At 39.9% G+C, this 21,161-nt stretch overlaps 1 protein-coding gene across 1 annotated transcript; it reads left to right on the forward strand.

Annotated features, from left to right (window-relative positions):
* Positions 1-8,694: 8,694 nt before the first annotated feature.
* rab14l (RAB14, member RAS oncogene family, like) lies at positions 8,695-21,105 on the forward strand. The gene is made up of 8 exons (XM_046374835.1): positions 8,695-8,847; positions 13,846-13,904; positions 14,749-14,802; positions 15,507-15,684; positions 16,570-16,636; positions 17,881-17,968; positions 18,469-18,499; positions 18,620-21,105. Exons 2-8 carry the CDS (start codon positions 13,853-13,855, stop codon positions 18,795-18,797), a joined length of 648 nt encoding a protein of 215 aa, XP_046230791.1. The 5' UTR covers positions 8,695-8,847; positions 13,846-13,852; the 3' UTR covers positions 18,798-21,105.
* Positions 21,106-21,161: the final 56 nt, after the last annotated feature.

Genomic DNA, 21,161 nt, shown 5'->3' on the forward strand with positions numbered 1-21,161 from the left:
TTTATGCTTCACACCACTCAGCGCAGTTGTGTTGATGCGATGTGAAAATTTCACATTATAGATTCATCACCCCGTCCACAAATGGGAGTCTCGAGATGCTGAGTTCTGCATCTGAGGTTGCGTGTTTGTGAAAGTGTCGATGCCAAATGTAATTGTACTTTTAGGGAATATGTATTACCTTTCACTTCCTGGAAGAGAGTTGGACGGGAGACTGTCTGTAGGGTAAATGTGAAGTTACAACCAACAGCTGGTTATCTTAGCTGGAAACAAGTGGAAAAAAAGCCATCCTTCTTTTTTAAAGTACCAAAATCCTCTAAGCTTACTGATCAACATGGTATGTTTTGTTCTTAATCTGCAGAGAGGTGTAAAAAGTACAATTAGCACTTTGCTGGGACTTTATATCACACTTTGAGCCATTGCTACCAGCAGGGACTCCAGGAGGTTAGAGGTTGTGGCTAAGAAATAGTCCAGCCCCTCAACAGGGATCTGATGTGCTTACACTTTGGTTTTTGCATAATTAAACAAACAAAATATAATGGGTTAGATAGACAGCTTTAGTGGTGCTAATAGCCAGTTTGTGTTACTGCTGGCCAGAGCCCAGAAAGCTGTTTCCCCCTGTTTCTTCTCATTTAACTGTGTGCACAAAAAGCAAAAATGCATATTTCTCCAAATGTCAACCCCTTAAGGTTGCAGTTTACACACACAGAGACGCACACACACAGGAATATTGATTAAAGCTAAGCTTAAGACAGCATCTTTTCCTCTCTCACCTCCACATGCACACGCACACACAACTGTCCACATGACCCTTTCTACCTACCATATGCTTCACATAGATAGAACACACACTCCTGGCATTTCCCTTCTCTCACCCTGTATTTCTTTCACACACACTCACACACAAACAATGAGTCACAAATAAAAGCAGAGAGAGGAGAGGCAAGTCACACACAGCTGCACACTCCAATAAAAACAGGCATGTGCATGTGTGTGCAGAAACATAACAAAAAAATGGACATGTAAGTGATGATTAGACATTGTTTGCTTTGTAAACGAGCCCTCATGAATGGATAGCTTATCTGCATTTCACCATAATCAAAACATATATGGAAAAATCTGGGTTCTCCTCTGTAAATATGTATTAATATGAATGACAGCGATCATTGGCAGCCATCTATCAGGCTGGACCATATGTTGCTTTGGGTGGGGAGGGAATGAGGGCTTACCGCAAAGCCTGCCTTATCCTCTGGCATTACAGTCTCTAAGAAAGGATTTACTCTTTAATTCTTGATTAGATAGAATTTTCTACCCAGTGTGCAAGCGCAGTGATACACCGCGCAGAGATAACCTGCCCCATTGGGAAATTGTGTTTGAGTGTGTTGACGTTCCTTTTGGCAATGCTCCCTCTCAGAGACACACGCACACTCACCCCCATCCCACCCCCACAACACCCCCCCACCCACCCCCGGTGTGCCATCCCATTTAGTGCCTGGGCTTTTAACACATTGTGATAGGGCTATTATTAGAAGAGATGGATTATCAATCAGGAATTAATCCTGACTGATGTGTTTGCCCCAACTGCAAAAAACACATACAATGATTGCTACATTGTTTGCTTTCATCTCTATGTTGGGAGAAGGTGGGTCACTTTTTTTTTTCTCCAGGGGGTGACTTGAGGAGGATCTTTTTTCTATTACTTTTTGCAATCAAACCAATAGCTTCACCTGCAAGACGTGAGGAAAACACTGAGGAAGACATTTCTTTAGTTGCTTCACTCATTTATCTTCCTCCCCCCCCTCGTCTGTTTGCCTGGCTGGCTGCTGAGCTGACTGACTGCCTGGATGGTTGGCTCTCTCTCTCACTGGACTCTCGCTGGCACTTCACTCACACACTGCGTGAGCTTCGCTGAGGCTGGGGTGGAGAGAGACAGTCGGGCTGCTCAGGCTTTGGGAAGTGGGATCTCTGCTAGATTTCTCCCTCTTTCTGTTAGGGTGGACTATTAGATGAGAGCAGAGGAAATATCTGGCTCTCTCGCCTCCAGCACTGTCCACTGACCATCACTACTGTGCTGCATCCATGACTTTACATACCTGGATGGTGTATGGGCTTGGATTTATCTTGGTTTGGGCGCTCTGCTTGACACAGGGTGAGTAGAATATATTTTGGTACTGAAATGAAGAAGGAATTCAGTATTGCATGGAGACATGTAAAGAGCTTGTGTATGTGTGTGTGTGTGTGTGTGTGCGTGTGTGCGTGTGTGCGTGTGTGCGTACGTACGTGCGTGCGTGCAAGTGTGTGTGTGCACATGCATGTGTAGATTTGTGTGTGATAGTCAAGAAAGCGTGTGCAGAAAAGCATTGTAAAAAATCATAATGAACATTTACAAAATATCAAAACAACACTGCAGTAGAATGAAAGAAAAGAGGCTGGTGAAACCAACTGGACAAATCACATCAAAATAATGAATGACCGTGCTGAAAGATCATTCCAATAAATATGCCTTTGTTCCACATGTAATTGACCTGAGCGTTCAAAGCTATGCCTCCAAACTATAGGTAATATCCATAGGTGGCAAACTAAATTTCCCCATAGAGCAATAACGATTGACCTGACTTGGCTTTGCTGCAACCTTTGTTTCACTAGGGACCAAAGAAGAAGAAACTGGGGTGATGCTGTGTGCTGTTGCTTTGCTTGATTTGCATCTCCTTGTATTGCTCTGAGTCAGATCACCTCTGATCCCAGCTCCAGACCAGAGGGCAAAGTGAACTCCTGGACTGATTAATGATGTGGTGTTTCTAAATAGGGCAACATCCACAAAATGCGGCAAAGGAGGCAACAGCTGGATGTAGATATGATGGCAATGCATTATGAGCGGTATCAGATTTCCAAATTAATGTTAGAAATTGAAGAATGGAGATGCTGATAATGAATCATAACAAACAAACAAATGTCACTGCCGGGCATTGAGCATAACACTAGACTAGCACACCATTTAATATCTATTATATATGACATAATCCTTGATTGCAGCAATAATCTTACATTCATAATTATTTTATGGTGCCTTAAGTCCAATTGAAAAAACAAAACATGCTGTTTACCTTTTCTTTTAAACTGTGTTCTTCTTAAAATGTATAATATGCACAATGCATATAATAGTATTACAAACATAATTGGCTCAGTGTTGAAATGCAGATGAGCTTTACAAGCAAATTTGCATGTTTCTCTCAGAACCACTTATTTGATAAATTAGATTCAGGTCATAATAGATTTTGATACATACAAAGTTAATCAGCATTTGCAAAGCATACCGGGAGAGGATCTGGTTATAATAAATTGTATTGTGCCATGAAAGCTAAATGTCTTTCCAATTTGTCCTCATTATGTTGACAAATGCTTGTCCCGGGCAGCCTTTCAATGTTTCACGAGTGCAATGTGTAACAACATGGCATCACAGGGAACTGATAAATCAGGTTGTTAGCCAGATGCAAATGACCATTATATACTTCAACAACCATTACCCAGCTCTAATGAAATCCTCCAATATTTATGAGCTTTCCCAGCATGGTGTATCACCAGCAGGGGAATATGGGACAAACCCTAAAGGTTGGCATGTGCTCACTGTCCCTATGAGGCTTTACATTGATTCCAGCAGATTTCTAAAGTGATTTTTGTAAGAGCATTTGTCTGGGATTAGTTTGCTCCTGAAAGCTCCATCAGAGCTTTTGGTGGGCTATTTAACAGTGCAGAGGCAGCGAGAGGCTCGCGTCCGCTCCCTGCCCTCGCACTGAGTCCACAGGTTTGCAGAGATAAAGAGGGAGGATTGGTTTCAGCCAAAGCTGATCTTCCATCTTATGTGTGGGGGATTTTGGAGGTCAGGCACAGGTGTGTGAGTGGTCTGAATTCACTGACAATCCCTTTAAGCTCTGGTGGATTTGTTCTGTTTAGGCTTAGCCTTACTTTCTTGAGAGACTTAGACATATGGGAAGTGAGACAGTGGCTCAAGACAAGAGGGAACTAATGATGAAAGTTTTTGGAGCATTTCATTTCTGTAAAAATCCACTTGTATTATGATCTGACAGATGGGGACCAATCCTATTTTGTAAAGTGAACTGCATGTTGTTTTAGTCCTTCTCAAGTCCTTCTCAGAGATGCAGTTTCCACCACTTAGAGGGAGTTGAGTGGTAGAGGCACAGCTTTGAGATCACAAGCTAGAGCTGGCAGGCCTTCTACTGAGGGTGAGTCACCCTTAAGCTCAAGCTGCAAAAAGAGAGAGAAGAGAAGAGAAGAGAAGAGAAGAGAAGAGAAGAGAAGAGAAGAGAAGAGAAGAGAAGAGAAGAAGCAGCAGTCATGTATTATCAAGATGAGAACAAATACGAGACTCCAAAGCAACCTTGAAATGTTTCAGGGGAATGTTGATGCTTTTGAGATGTACTTCTTTTGCAAGATGTGTCGGCTGAACTAAGGGATTACTTTAAATTCCCTCATTTACACTGTTTGTGTGCTGCATAGCTTCAGAAAGAAAGACTGTGATGCTGCAATTCAAGTCTGCTTCTTCAGTTGTTTTTAAAGATAATTTAAATTTGAATCACTGCAAATCCTTCTTTAAGTTAAATGTGTTGTCAGGAAAGTATTTTACAGTATGTGATGTTGCGGGACACAAGGTTTTAAGCACAAATAAGCTCTATAGAAAAGAAGAGCAGCAGTCAGAGTAAAACCTTGATGTAATTGACCCATACAGCAGGTACGTTGGTACACACACATTGTGTGAGTTGTTTTCCTGGATGTAGAATTGACAGACAAGTTTTAGACAAATCTCTGCAATTTTTTTGAAATCTTTCCCATTGCTATGTGAAAATTTTGTTTTTAAATTTTATATTTGCAATCAATATGGGTGTTTGAGCAGCTCCCAGGGGTCACCAAGGTTATGTGTGGATGCCCTGCCTGCGGTAACTAGGCAGGTACAGTATATGTGTCAATGAGGCTCACACTTGATGTTATTCCTGTCATTCTGAGCACATGCATTTCTTGGCATAATAGTGATTCTACTATCTGCCTATGATATTGTTTCCATAGTAACTCATACAGTATACTCTTGTGGAAAGAAAAGATTGGACATTATCTTTAAATGCACTGTAACCAATTGTACTGCTCTGTGTGTGCCCTGCAGTCAAGGGGCTGCAGTGCTATGGCTGCAACATCATCCAGGGACAGAGGTACGTGGACGTGGGCTGCTCCAACCCAGAGGTCATTACCTGCGCCCACTCACACAAAGGTTTCAAACACCGTTTCTGCATCAAGACAGAGAGCAGTGAGTAAACCTACGTGAGAATTTTTTAATGACTAATAAGCTGAAATCATATTCACAGTTCCTTTTCTTCTCTTCTCTTCTCTTCGGCTTCTAACTCACTGAGCTAATGCGTCTGCGTATGATACTTATTTTAAGAATATTTATGGCGACATACAAGATTATTAAATCAAGATGAATTCACTCTGACACGCCACTGGACATTGGCATAATCATTTTTAATCATACTTTCATGTAAATGTTCTTTGTCCGCTGATGTGAATATTCTATTGCTCCTTGAGGATAGTTACATAACCCTACTACGGTGTGCTTTGCTGAGTAAATTCTAAGTCATTCATTGTTTGATGTGAAGTCAAATGGAGGTATGTGGACAGCCACGACAGGATAGTGATGGTCTGATGAGTACTTCTGCTGATATTCATGAAAGCGTGGACAATCCAGCTGTTCCTTTGCTTGATGTCTAACTCAGTTCGCTCATGTTGAAAGGGCTGATGAGGCACCTTTTGCACTGGCACAAAGAAACAGGAAGCTCAGACTGACAACAGCCCGTCAGCAATGACAAGCACTTTGTCAAAATGTTGAGACATTGTCTTGGTGATAATCTGTGACCAGTCAGCCTTCTAAGCTAAAATTTAACAGGTGCTGTTGAGTCCGAGGTCAGGTCTAGTGCAAGACATCTGTCTTTAGCCCATAAGCAGTCTAGTGTCCTTCGCTTCTAAACAGCTGAACAGTAAAATCTTATTGTAGAAATGACTTTCGTGAAAGAACAGAGTGAGGCTGAAGCAGGACTAGAACTCTCATTTATTTAGTATTTGCTCAGTCTTGCCAAGTATTGCTGCAGTCATATTCTAAACATGCATTTTAGTTTCATTGGTTATAAGTCCTGAGGAAGACACTTGTCCGTCTAATGTTTTTCTTCAGTATGGAGTAACAGAAGTGAGAGAATCTCGGGTGGATTTCCAACCCAAACCATTAATGTGGATTTAGGTTTATTTTTTCAGTATTTTCCTGGCTTAATAAAGATAATGCAGACTTTAAATAGAAACTTGACAAAATAATCTGCACTTTGTGGCAATGCTTCACTGAGTTTGTTTACCTCATTTGAGTGCACAAAATGAACGATTTGTCAGAGGCTTGGTTCCTCAACTGTGAAGACATACCCTGTGGAGTGTGCCTTTGAGATCTCTAAATGTCTTCCTAATTACACACTTCCAGCATCTGGTGCTTACTTATGCTTTTTTTCTTGCTGAGCCAAACACCAGCTTGTCACTCTTCTCTGACTGACTCTCTCCTCCCCGTGTGTCTTTACAGCAGCCCTGGGTATCGTCCTGACCAGTGGTTGTGCCACATCCAGACACTGCCAGCAGCAAGAGCTGCCAGGGGTGCGCATCCACTGCTGTGACTCAGACCTGTGTAACAGCGCCCCCTCCTGGCATCCAAGCACACTTCATTATGTCAGCCCACTGTTCAGCCTCTGGATGTTAAGGATGTGGTTGTGATATGGAGTCAGTGTGGAGAGGAATATAACACCAGTGGACTGTGGGAGAAACATTTTGTATTAGTAACTCTCATTGTCTCTCTTTAGCTGCTCACGTTTAGGGCTGAATGGGAGTTTTACTCAGTGTGGTGTTACTGGTGAACACCTTGATACTCTAATCTGTCACATAGTCAGACAAAATAACCATGTGAATCAGTTTTATCAAATTAACAGTGAAGCTAAACTGATGAGGTCATCATTGAATTTACTGTGCACATCCACTGACTCAAATGTAGATTGAAGACGATGAGATGGGATATTATGGGACATTTGTTACCATCTTTGTCAGTTCACAAAAAGTTCTCAGTGAACTCACCTTGCATCAGAAGTGCAGATACACACTGACATCCCTTTTATAAATGCTTAACAACTTGTACTGTAAGACATAAATCCATTTTCTCTGTTAAGGAATTCATTATCTTTCTCAAGGTGAGATTTGTGTGCAGTACTTTCTTTTAAAGTCACAGGCTATTTACTGTGCAAAAATGAAAGATATTTTTTTAGTTTGCTGTCCAGTTCTCCAGGCTAAGCTTGGGAAAGCACACTGCATGTGGTTCTGTGTAGGATTGTAATATTGTACAGTGAAAGCATGTAATGTTGTGAATAACTGGATTAAAATGTTTCATATTTTTCAAAAGAAAATGCTTTGACTGGGGAATTTTTTGACACACTATAAATGTCATATATTACACATAATCAGAGAAATCTAAAATTATTTGACACATGAGGATAAATTAGACTGCATGCCTTAAATAAAAATAAAAATAGGTTTTCACTCTCGATAGAACAAAACAGAATAGAGTAACCACAATGGACATGGTCATATAAGGTAAGTAATATTCTACAGTAGATATTTCTCACATACTCATAAATCACCTCACATATAAAATATGCTGTGTATTAGCCCACAGATCTCTCAAATCTGTGTGGGATGGTGGTTACAAAAAAGTCATGCTGGAGCAGAAATTCCATCTTGCAAAAGGATATTTGGACAGAATGGATGCTGTCCAGCACCAGATGTTTAATAAAGTGCTCATAGCACCACTTTTCTTAGACTGATTGGCATGTGAGAAGTGTATAAAAGAAATTTTTCACCCAATAAGCACATTAACAAATTTAACCTGGCTTGAAATGTCCAGGCCTTCAAGCTGCCAGCTATCTGCTTGTTACATGTTTGTTAGACTGCACATAGTAGTGTTCATACTGGAAATGTGTACTGGTACCTTTGGCTTTTGATTTTTCTTTGGGCCTCTACCCTCTTCCCTCAAGAGACTCTGCTTTTTGCCAGGCATTCACAGCATACACAAGTTTGTTCTTAACGACATGTCTGATTTAATAAAGGTCAAATAAAATAAATAAATATTTGTCAGTTTGTTTCCCACAAACACACGTGGAACAAACGGAACCCAAATGTATGGTGCTATATCTCACTGGAACAGTTGAAGACAGACCTGCAAAATAGCATTTCTTTCATCTCTTTGCAGTATGGATGTTCAGGTGTGCTGGGATTATCATTTGATTTTAGACTGCCTATCAACCCATTCATTTTATTCTGTTTCAGTTAAATGATAAATGTTTTTTTATGCCATAACATGGGGTGAGACAACATTTCGTGTGCAACATATCTGATCACAGGTACAGGTGTAATTAAATCCCTCAACACTCAGTCTTGTATCTCCTGATTTCACCTCACTAACGATTTAATATGTTACGACACTTGAGCAGTAGTCTGTTACGTTGTGTAACGTGTACTGTGTACAGTATACATGAATACACCTGCGCAGGTGAGGCTGTCTTCCACCAAGCAGTGCATACTATTGGTGCACACACCGCAAATCGCCGCATATGATGCTCTTTGTCCCAGAAGCCCATTGTATACAGCGGAGGAAACCCTGTGCCACGAGAAGCCATCTTGGATAGACAGATCATACTTGAGCCAGGATAACCTGCATTCCTCTCCTGAATAGCTCTAGAATACAACGCTCTAAAGACTTAATTTCTGGTAAGGACAGAAACGAGTGAATACTCAAATACACTCATTCACATGTATATAATCTTTGATAAAAGTAAAGACACTGATATTTAAATTATAAAACAGCTGGGACAGTTTAGCCAGCCTGTGTTAGACAGCAGTCAGCTAATTGGAAAGCTAACGACGCTAGCTAACAGATGGCTAATTGTAGCTTGGTGTTTGTCGTTATGTTATAAGAATAGGAGATACTACTAATTACACCGTTGTAGTATAATACTATTGTAGGCAAGACATTCTTTACCCTGCGATGATTAAATATTGGATGACAAGCTAAGCTATGTCTCTAACTTGACCATAACCCAGCCACTGTAGCTAGCTTGTAACTAGCTTGACAAAGCTGTCGTTAGTTTGGTCAGTGTCCGTTTTTGTGAAATTATGCAGAAACCAAGTTAGTTTTCTAACCAAGTCATACTAATAAGATAGCATAAACTCTGTTATACGTGTATTGAGAGAGGCAATCGACTACATGTAATGGTTTATGGGTTTTGTTGTCAATATTCATCCATGATGTCAGCAAGCAGATATCCAGCTAACGCTAGCTGTCAAAAGAGCTAAGCTAGGGCCGCGGTAGGTATCAAACACGATCATGTAACTACCAACCAAGGGAATGTCACGTTTTATGTTTTCTTCCTCATAGTAACGTTGCTTTTTTTGTGTGTGAGCTGACTAACTGCAGAAATTAACCAAACCGACCCTGTCACTTTGCCGGTTGTTAAGCTAGGCTAGGCGACGTTGCCGGGGAGCAGGCATGACGTTATGGTCATATTAAAGAGTTAACACCAGACACTCGAGTAGTGTTTATTTGGATTTCTGGATGCACACCGTGTCTTTCTCTCCGATTTCTTGTATAGAAGTGATATTGTGATCATTTACAGTGCAACGTTGCATACAATGTCCGATAATCTTTTAGCCAACAGTGTGTTTAGCCTCCTCTTTGGCTTGACTTTTCCAAACAACAGATCTGTTCAATTTAAAAAATGTAGTTGGTGACAGAATAGACCAAATTATGTCTCAAAATTTTGCAGATTTGAGTAGATCTGCCTTTATCTAACGTTTGTAAAAACGCTGTATCATTTCGGTTTCTTGTATCAGTGCAATCTGTTCGGGCAAACTTGATCTGAAACTTGAATAACAACGTTACTTGTTATTTTGTATTGATGATCTTTAGTCCAATAAATTAATCAAATCGTAAATTATATTTTGTAGGCATTGTTAAAGTATGTCTATCTCTCCTGTAAATGAACGTGGTGATCTCACTATATTGTTTTATGGGCTTGAATGGAGTCACATGACTTAAATATTAGGCCTCAACATGATGGAGGCACTTTGGCAACAAATGTGTCATGATTTTCTGATAGCCCAGTGATTTGAGTTACTCATAAGCTGTGCATCATCTCCTGTATGGGAGGTGACCGTTGAGGGGAAGAAAAGCAGTGACAGTATTTCTCTTGAGAAAGAGTCAGTGTGCTAAGAAGTAACAGGGAAGTGCTGAAGCTGCAGTCTGGTCACATGGTTTTGACTCGTCTTCTCCTTGATGGATCCTCATGGGGTTTATTTCAGTGTAATGAAGGGGAAAACGATTAAATAAAGGTGGTTGGGCATCCAATTGAATCATGTTTTGTCTTTACTGAGGTCATGGATAACTTCTTAAATAGCTTACCTTCCAGAGCACTGAAATCCATCACACTGTGCAGAGAAGCCACATGAGGGTCATGTGACAGAAGGCAGCCTGTGAAAAGTTTTACGTGTTTCCCCAGGATTTTAAAGGATAGCAGTGGTGTAATTGTGTGATTTCTTTAAGATCTCTCTTTAATTTTTGCAACATGGTTAGTGCAATGTCATATTCTTGCTTCAATAATATCAGTCAGGTTTTGTGGAAGTCAAGAAATGCCAACATTAGTTGATTTAAAATTGTTGATTTAAAAATGCATTAAGTGATAGGAAAAATGAAATTATATAAGTGTCATTCTTCTTCCACACAAGTGACACTGTAGTGTAGTGTGATAGTAATGCTAATGTGTTCATTATTGTGATATCTGCGTTATCTTTAGTGGGGTAGATATACAGATCGTGTGTGATAATAACATAGCAAGTTCATACAGACTGGTTTTGTTTCAGTTATCTACTAGCTATTAACCTGAGTAATTACCAAATGTCAGGTCAAGTTGCAGAGTTTGTGGGGGATTGTGAGTGTGAGCCAAGTCTTTTCTGGGGTCATCAACAACAACACAGCCACATGCTGTTGTGGTATCAAGTTGTTTATACAGTTTCAGTTGATAACATCAAGAAGCTTCTGCTGTTATTACAATGTTTATATTTTTCTTTGGATAATTAGAAATACTGAAATATACATCATCTTATGTATATGATTTACAGTACTTATTTGTCATTATTTATCTTCATGTAGATATACCCCTTTGTTGTGATGTTTTCAGTCACCAGCTTTGTAGTACTTTCCTTAAGGGTAACTGACCCAAAGCCATTTTTATTAAAGCAGAAGTCTTAGTAACACCTTGACCTAAATAACCTGGATTAAGTCGCTTTTCAAACCCCATTCATTTCCTGTCGGTCAAATTAATGTCACTTATCTTCTGTATATCTCTTCCCCCATTTCCTTATTGCCACTGAAAGTCTACTCTTTTTAGCTTTCTCTTTTTTCCCAACAAAGTTTCTAAAGTTCATTTCTTTTTACTTGCTCTATTATCATTGATTCTCTCTTATAAGATAAGATAAGATGAACTTTATTGATCCCGCAGTGGGGAAATTCACTGGTTGTGGCAGCTCACAAGAACAGGAGTGCAGAAAGCAAAGAGTGCGCAAAAAACAGTTACAAAAGAATGTAGAGGTAAAATAAATTAACAATTTGCACGGTAAGTAAAAACAGCACACTATACAGCTATATACAAGTCCTCATAAGGGAAGAAAGAGGACTAGACCATAGTCTCTAGAACATTATATTCTCATACCATACCCATACACATCTCTTCTTCTTGTTAAGGCTGAATTATTTACTTCTTTACAGCAGTTACCTTGTACGACAGCACCTTGATACAGAATTTTAAAGAAACCTTTATTCAGCACAACTACAAAAGCCTTTGTGTGAGGACATGGCATTGTAAAGCAGATTTTGCAGCAAGGTGTTCAGGAGCAAAGCTGCCTACTTTCTAATGCAGCTTTGTTTTGTCATACATGACCATGACATTTATTTATTAGCAAATCTTTGCAGGTTAAAAGAGAGCATCTCCCTCAGCTGTTTAATCAGTGTATATATCTGAATGATTTTTTTTAATTAGTAGTGGTGTGATTTTGAGGTAATTTTAAAGTTGTTTGGAGTGAAGTGTGAACAATGAAACATCACTGGGTATCAGAAAGGTGTCAAGGCTATTTTTAGCCTAGCTCTGAGCCTGTGATGCTGTAGGTGTTCTTGTGTACATGCAAGGGCCGCACTGTTTACTAGACAGTCTATCCAGTGCCATCAAAATTAGCCAGTGCCACTCTTTTGCTCTTTCATTATGAGATTAAACAGGCAATTCAGACAGGGGTTGCTTTCTGACCACCATACTGCCTTTTAGTTGTGAGTAGAGCTGGCATCTGCACAGCATCCAATACATGTTACATTGTCATGTCCTTGGCAATTTTTTTTGAATTTTTTATTTAAAATGTTTTAGTAATAAAAAATAATAATAAAAATAAACCTGATTGCTATTTAATTAAGATGTAGTAAGACAGACATTAGGGGCAGTGCTATGATAATATTGCAGATGTTCAATGCTATTCACTCTTCTTACCTCAGTGGCTGCTGAGATTCCAGTCCTTGTAATCAGCAGAGCTCCATTTTTATTAGGAAAAGTTTAAATCACCCAGACCCTGTGAATATTGGTACAGCATGGAAAAATACCCGAAGCTTTGAAACATTTCTAATACTCTAATGTGACGCATGCTGGTAGAAAGGAATTTATGCTTGTGTTTCCTTCTGCTGATGAGTATAATAAGTTGGTAGGTGAGACAAGTGGCAGGGATGCATTTACATTTTATAGACTTAATGTCAAACAGCATGTCATTGGTCACCCAGCAGTTAAAAGTACATGGCATTTATTTATGTAAGCAGAAATATGAAGTGTGTGGGAAGTGCAGTCAAACCACCTCCTAGTTGACCAACCAAATGAAAAAGTCTTAGTGGTCACTTTCATTTCTGGTTTCTTTTACTGTCTCGGCTGTCAACATTGTGGGAATTTAATAGGAATCTTTGGTGCTCAGGCTGTTGGCCAGATGGGCCCACATTAAACATTTCCAGCCTAGTGCTATTTTACTGTTTTAAGTGACCTTTAAGGTATTGGTTGTTTTAAATTTTATCTTTATCTATGTCTTTGTATCTGTTGATTTTAGTCACTGACGTTTGGATCCTCATTTGTCAGAAAAACAAGCTGACCCATATTCAGCTTGAAAATAGAAACCCATATTTCTATTCAGCTGTTTTAAATTGCATAATATAATTTGGTTTGGTTTGTTTACACAATTTCTATTTTTTGATCTGATGATTAATATTGATAAGAAAGATGTATCCTTTTTTTGTATTGTTATACTTTATGGACATGGCCTCCTCTAGGCTCACTCATTATGGTCCTGCTTTGATACAAGTATGTCTTTGTAAAATAAGTGTCCCTTACGTGACCATTTAAAATCTTGCAGTACAATACTTTCTTTTTTCTCATTTACATTCATTATTTATATGGACAGCCTTAATTAAACCAAAATAAGACCTCATCCTGAACAGAATATATGTGGTCAGTGTTGAGTGTAGGTGCTACACCAGACTGTAGTTATTGGAACATATAAATTTTGGTTTTGTTATCTACATTGAATTATTGCTCTTGTTTACATTGCCTGAAAATTATTAGGAAAACAAAGCAAATTACCCTCACTGGCAGTTTAAATGCCTAAACTTTCTCCTCTTTTTTTCTTTTACAGAGCCACAATGGCCACTGCACCGTACAACTACTCCTACATTTTCAAGTACATCATTATCGGTAAGTGAGCAATCCCAATGACTGTAAAGGGTCTCCAGCAAGCCATGTTGATGAGCTTGTGGGAGCAGTTCACAGTGCATTGACTTATCACACTTCCATAGGAAAGTCAACCTTAAGCAATTTTTTTTGTACGCTGTATTTTATTCCATTCCACAAAGTGGATCCAGCATATTTCAGTATGTCTATTATAGTCTTTTTACTTTGATCTTTGATAAAGCACCAGATTTTAATAATGTATCTGCACGACTGCTTCCATTTGTTGAGAGGCAGTAAAGAGGACAAACAATTCTACAACTATATCAGTAAAACTGAGAAATGCATGAGTCAAAGTAAGTCCATGACTCTCAGTCCACTCAGATTTTCTGTAATCAATGGCTTATAATTTCTTATATCATCTGAACTGCCTGTTCTGAAAATCAATTTATCATACTTGAATGCAATGCTACTGTTAGCTCCTTACTAATGAACAGTTGAGCATATAGTGAAAATTCTGGCTGACATGTTTCTTAACTTGAGGGCTCTAAGTGAACATATTGCAAGTTTTGCTTGTGCATATGCTAACAGATATATACATAAGCACACACACAGAGCTCCAGGCTATTGTGAAACCACAAACATTATCAAACTATGTAGGACAGGACACATTTTATTTAAGTCTCTCTCTTTTACTGCTCCACATGAAATTTTAAGTATTGTCGCAGACAGCCCCAGAGGGGCTGCTACATCATGCATGGGGGCAACACTGCAGGCTTGAATAGAGAATCGTTGTTCTTCTGTTATTTTTTTGGTTGACCTGTGTTTCTCTCCGTGTCTCTCTCTCTCTTTTCTGTCTCCCTCTCCACAGGGGACATGGGGGTAGGGAAGTCTTGTTTGCTTCACCAGTTCACGGAAAAGAAATGTAAGTGCCGCCCTGATTTTGAATCCTTTTCATCGTTGCCTGTGCCTCGGTGTATGTAAGGTTGCCAGGTTCAAATGGAGTGCCTAAATCGCTTTAGATTTCTTTACACGCCAGCGGAAGTCAGTGGCATAGAAGTCGAGTGTGAGCTCAACAGTGAGAGACTCATCTTCTGTGTGCGAGTCAGCTGCAGCTTCCCATTACCATTCAGCTCCATTTTGTTCAGTGCTACTATTAACAGGCCAGATGCTGTGTTCCTCCATTCACTCAAAAGCATCACATCCTGCGCACACACACAGGGATGATTTAGAAAAGGTCTTTAGTGTCTTATTTTCTTGCTTTCTGGGTGTTGATACTTAAAACAACTGTGGGTGTAGTGGCTAAAGACTGTGATTAATTGCTGCACCTGCAGCTGGCTTGTACTGGAGATTTGTGCATGTATGTGACTACGCACATTCACAGATTTTATTTCAACATTATAGTTGTAAGTTAAAATCAGTCATTAGTTATAATTTTCATCAACCTGACGAAAGAAAAACTTGAACACAGTTCCCATCAAAGTAACTGTATGTTTAAAGTTCATGATCACTGAAATACATGTAACAATACAAAAAAACGTAAGAACATCGAGGATATAAAATACAAACAATAAAACTAACTGACACAAAGAATCACATTGAATTCACTGTAACCTCACATCTCCCCAGTCATGGCAGACTGCCCCCATACAATTGGCGTGGAATTTGGCACAAGGATAATCGAGGTGAGCGGCCAGAAGATCAAGCTTCAGATATGGGACACGGCGGGTCAAGAGCGCTTCAGGGCCGTCACCCGCTCCTACTACCGCGGAGCTGCGGGGGCGCTCATGGTTTACGACATCACCAGGTACAGGATGCTTGCTCTGTGTCATTGTGTCTTAGTAAATCTGCCCTAAAGTTTTCATGTGATATCCATCTAGGGCATTCAGTAAAAATGTATATACAAGGAAGTTTAATGGAGGCAAAAGCATCTGATAAGTACACAGTCCCACAGCCCTGCAGACTCCCTCCTGAACAAACATGAACAGTTTGTCTTGCTGCTTGTGCCTTCTCAGCCAAACTGTTAGATGGTATCAGTGGTCTGCAAAATAAATACAGTTCAGCATGTGGAATGTCCATGTATACCACACCTAACTCCATTAAGGGCCCTTAGTGCTCCAGAAATAGTAGTTAACTGGAAAAATGAATATGAATTGTTATTTTAGGAATTGTGGCCACCCACATCTTCTGCTGGGCTAACGGAGCCAAAGATGAGTTTGTTATGTTGTGAAAAGAGCTGATAATACTATATGATATATTTAATAACTGGTTTTTATATCTGTATTGGTCCCTGTATTTAAAGTTTTATAAATATAGCTTATGGTCCAGTCTGGGCACAGTATGTCAGTGCAGTGAACTCCAGGTGTTGGTTGTTATAAGGATTAAATTCTGATATTAAAGAAATGGTACTTTTATTAGAGATGTAATAGATTGTATATTTGACAGTAGTTAATCACAGTATTGTCAGTTAGAGACAGAAAGCTGCTTGTTTGAACTGGAGTTTGTACGTTTCACCTGTGAGAAACCAGAGTCTTCACTCACTGTAATGATGTTGTCCTGCTTTAATTGTAAGTTTGTCCTTATAATGTAGCAGCTACAGAGTCTTTTCTGATCCCTCCTCAAAGAGGGCACGTTATTAAGTCGCTGGCTGTTGTCACAAATAATCTTTTTCCTTTATCTTAATGTCGTGCAGAAGAAGCACTTATAACCACCTCAGCAGCTGGCTGACTGATGCCAGAAACCTCACCAACCCAAATACTGTAAGTACACAGATTAACATCCTTTTATTTTACATACCGGAATTGTGTGTCTTTTGCATCGCTTAAAACTGTGTGCTTGTGCACATTACACGTTTCTTTCTTTATGCCCACTGCTCTTGTATGTTTTCTTTTAGTGTGTAGTTTTCTTTCCTCCTGTGTCATCCCATTCATTTCTTTTAAGTATACCCTTGTCACTTCCGCTGCTTCATTTCCTCTGTTTCCATCCGTCATTTTTTCCTCCCCTGAGCCTGTATGAAGTCATAGAGTCCTGTCCATTTCTTAAATTGGATTTCTTGGTAAATATGATTAGCTCTAAATCATGCTGCTTTCATTTACTGAGTTGTGTTCCTTCAGTATCCCTGTTCCTTGTGTATAAACAACAGAGATTTATGTATAGATAGTTATTTTCATGAACATGTGTTGGTTTCTTTTGAAGCTTTGTGTTCTTTGTGTCAACTCTACAGTTACAAAGCGCTTATAAATAATATCAACAGAATCCTATTGGACTAAGCTGTTTTTCGATGAAATATCTCATTTTGGCCATGTGGTGGCAATGTTGTCGTCGAGGTATGGTTCCTACCATGAGTGTAAACATGTGTTCCTGTTCCAAGGGATGTTTATCTGGCTGCTGCTGTTTCTAATGTGGAAACATAATGAACACATTATCTGGTCATTTGGCTGACTCTGTTGTTGTCATCTGAATGAAAATAAGAGTTCTTATATTAAAATCAAGTCTCACTTTTCCCAGTAACAGCCAGTAATTTAAAATTATTGATTTAGGCACAAATTTAATTAACAGTTATCATCAGGAAACATAGCACTGTTCTTGTCCCAAACTCACCTTTTTAGCACAGTTAAATTTTCACAACACTGGTGATCATAGGTTGCTGACACAGAAACCCTGAAACAAAATAAAAAATGATGTTCCAGAAGAGGAAGAGGAAGGTTCTGTCACTGCTACAACAAAGAAGTTCATTACATTACATCAGTAAATTACAGGTCTAATTACATCACAGTTGCTAGGGGCTGTTTAGCGTGCTCAGATGGGGATGTCAGGTCCCACATATCTTAATTGATCTCTTGAACAGACTGCTCCACAGTGTAACAACTGCTTTAGGAGCAGTTTTCCTACGCTGCCTTTGGCTTTCCTAGCTCTTTGAGTCTTGAAAAGCACATTTCTTCCTGTGAAGCCATACTGTCTAGAGGATTGTCTCATTCGTCCTGTTTTGTCTCTGTATTCTCAGGTGATCATTCTCATAGGAAACAAAGCAGACTTGGAGGCTCAGAGGGACGTCACATATGAGGAAGCAAAGCAGTTTGCTGAAGAGAATGGTGAGCCAGACCCAGAGCAGTTCATGTTGGGAAGACATGAAACTAAGGTCATAGGTGGAGAAAATTGTTTCCACTTACATTTCATCCTCCTACATTTCATTCATTGTTTGACAGACTCTTCATCTCTTTAAGATGTCAGCTTTTCATAAGACGCTCACACTGTTTCTGCAAAAGCATCCCCTAAAACTCGAACCGTTTCATCCTCAATTTCAACAAAACAATCACAAGAATCTTGACATAATGTCCAAATATTTAGAGTTAAAAGGAGATTGAGCCCTGTATTACTCATGTAATGTTTTTAATAGAAGCTGTTATAGTCACTTTCAGGTGACTTAAGTAGAGTACTATCCTTTTCCATTTGAATTGCTGAGACAGTGACGTGAGGAAAGATAAGCGAATGCAGGTATTGCTTTGAAAGAAGGGGTGAATGAGAACTTGGTATTTAAGGTATGTGAGCTTGTAACAATGTTTTACTGACTGTCATTGTGTCTGGTCTGCAGGTCTGTTGTTTTTGGAGGCCAGTGCAAAAACGTAAGTCTGCATAACATCAGCCATTTCAGTGGGCTGCAGAGCATGAACTATCCCTTTGCTTACATTCTTTAACTCCCTATTGCCTCCTTTTTCACGTTTGTATTAATGTTTTGTGTTCAGAGGTGAAAACGTTGAGGATGCTTTCCTGGAAGCTGCTAAGAAGATCTACCAGAACATCCAAGATGGCAGCCTGGACCTGAACGCCGCCGAGTCGGGGGTCCAGCACAAGCCCTCGGCCCCTCAGGGCGGCCGGCTAACCAGCGAACCACAGCCCCAGAGGGAAGGCTGCGGCTGCTAATGACCAAGCAAACCCCCTTCATCCTCCCTTCCTCTCTCTGTATCCGTCTGTTCTGCACACCCTCCCTTTACCATTTCCCCTTCATCCATTCCTCCACCTTCGTATGTTCATCCACACGCCTCCCTCACTGCACCATGAGCTGCATGAGAGGAGTGGCGCAGAGGGAAGGGATGGGAGGCGGATATCGACTTGGGCCAGACTGAGCTGGGCTGTGTGGACTTCATCTCTCCCCTCCTTCTCCACCTCCTCCTATCTGCCTTTCTGTCCCCCTTTTCTCACCGTCTCACTCATCCTCTTTAAACTCTGTCAGTGTGTTGTAGTCTCATAACTCTCCTCTCCCCTCAACTGTTTGTGCACCATTCAGTGTAGTTCCCCGTCATAGAATTTTTGACACCACCATACATTACACGGGTTACTGACACTTTAGATAGATGTAATGTTCATACGATAATGATAAAATGAGACTGTTTTTTTATGTTTGGTTTTATAGCTCTTTATGACATATAAACACTGCATCAAGTTTCATCCACCGCAGATCATTTCTATATGAATCAGATCTAAATTGTATTCTCAGACGCCTGACATCTCTCCGGCATGGTTTAGCATTTTATTGAGACGTGTGGGTGGGATATCCTCACTCACTTTAATTTTTGTGGGACTGGGCAGTGAAGTAGTGAATCATGCATCCACATGGTTAGAGGCTCTGAAGTGTGGTGTCAAAGAATGTGTAGCTGAGTGAGCTTTTTCAGCAGGATTTCAAACCTGCTTGTGGCTTTTATTTCTGTTTCCATTGCTGGACACAAAGTGAGTTCCTCTGCCCGGTGTGGCATCAGTGACACTCTCAGGAGAGAGAGAGAGAGATAGCATTAGAAAACCAGGAAGTTCCCACAAATGTCTTGTGGGGGATCCCTCAGTTTCTCTTCTGAGATATCACAAGAAGGAATATTGGGTGTTTTCCAGCTTGACTGTGTGTGCTTGTCTACGTGTTAAGAAGTTGGATGGGAGTTTCTTTTGACCAATTTAAAGTGACTGTTTAACAAAACAAAAAGAAAACATGGCATTTCTGTTTTTGGCAGAAAAATTCATTCACATCTGTTTCTTTGCACCCTCTCTTTATCCATCTGCACCCAACATACTCCCGCCAGGTCATATCAACAGATTCTGTCTTTACCAGCATTTTCTTTGACATTGTTTGTTGCCTTATTATAATTAATGTTATTAATCTTTATCGTTTACTGCACTTGCTCTTCACACTGCTGTTGGACTCACCCCAATTCAGTAAATCATCTCTTATAGAATAGTCATTGCATTTTACTGGACAATAACGGAAACATAGAGTGGTGGCTCATGTGGTTACAATATCAGCAGCATGGTCGTAAGCCCACATCTTGATTATTCAAATGTAAAAACAGTCAACACAACATTTTCTCAAGTGCTGCACTGCAGAGCTGATCTGTTGTTTGTTTGGGCAGTAACTCCTCTGCCTTGTATAATACAACACCAAGCAGCATGCCCCCCCACCCTCCCCCAAAACAGTGAAATTGTCAACATCCAATTACAGTATGCTTTTTCCCCCCCCAAAGTACAATTTTTTTTTTCTGTACCATAGAGTGATTCCCTGATTGGACAGCTGTATATATTGCTTCTTTACAATTGGTGATGACCTCGCTACTTGGGAATTAGGAATTTATTTGCTGGCTCTGCCAAGATCTGTACAGTTGATGTGCTAGTGGGTTGCCTGTAATTCATGCTTGGGAAATTCTGTAACATAGTTTCTGTTAATAAATGTATGTAAAGGACAGACACCTAGACACCCCCCCCCCCAACCACCCCATCTGCACACTACTGAACCTGTTGATTGGTTGAGGGGAGAGGAAGTGGATTGAGATGATGTGCGAACTAGTATTTATGTCTGCAAACTTGATTCCTCTCATTTATGTTCTGAGTGGAGAATGGGGCACTTTTATGTTTATATTCTGTTTTCTTTTTCCACCATGTCATTGCTCCTCCACATGGGAGGGGCCTGCATCGCTGTCTTAACTTTTGGGGAGTGGGGATTGGTTTGTTATTGTGGGAAGTTGGTGGGCTAGGTCTTCCTTTTTCCTGTGTCCCACCTCTTTGCAGTCTGAGTGACCACTTCCTGCTTTTGTCTGTCCACAAGTACAAAAAAGTACATATGTATAAATTTTTAAGGAGCTGTGCTAACATTTAAATGCGTTCTTGAGTGTATATGATTTTAAAATGTTGACATTTTGATTTTAATGACAAAATACTCTAGACAGAAAAAATAAATTATACATAACCTGTTCCTGTATGTCTTTTTTTTTTTTAATGTTTTTTACTGCGACTTGAAGGAAAAAGGTC

This window comes from Scatophagus argus, chromosome 20 (genome assembly GCF_020382885.2).
Source record: "Scatophagus argus isolate fScaArg1 chromosome 20, fScaArg1.pri, whole genome shotgun sequence".
In the NCBI taxonomy this organism is placed as follows: Eukaryota; Metazoa; Chordata; class Actinopteri; family Scatophagidae; genus Scatophagus; species Scatophagus argus.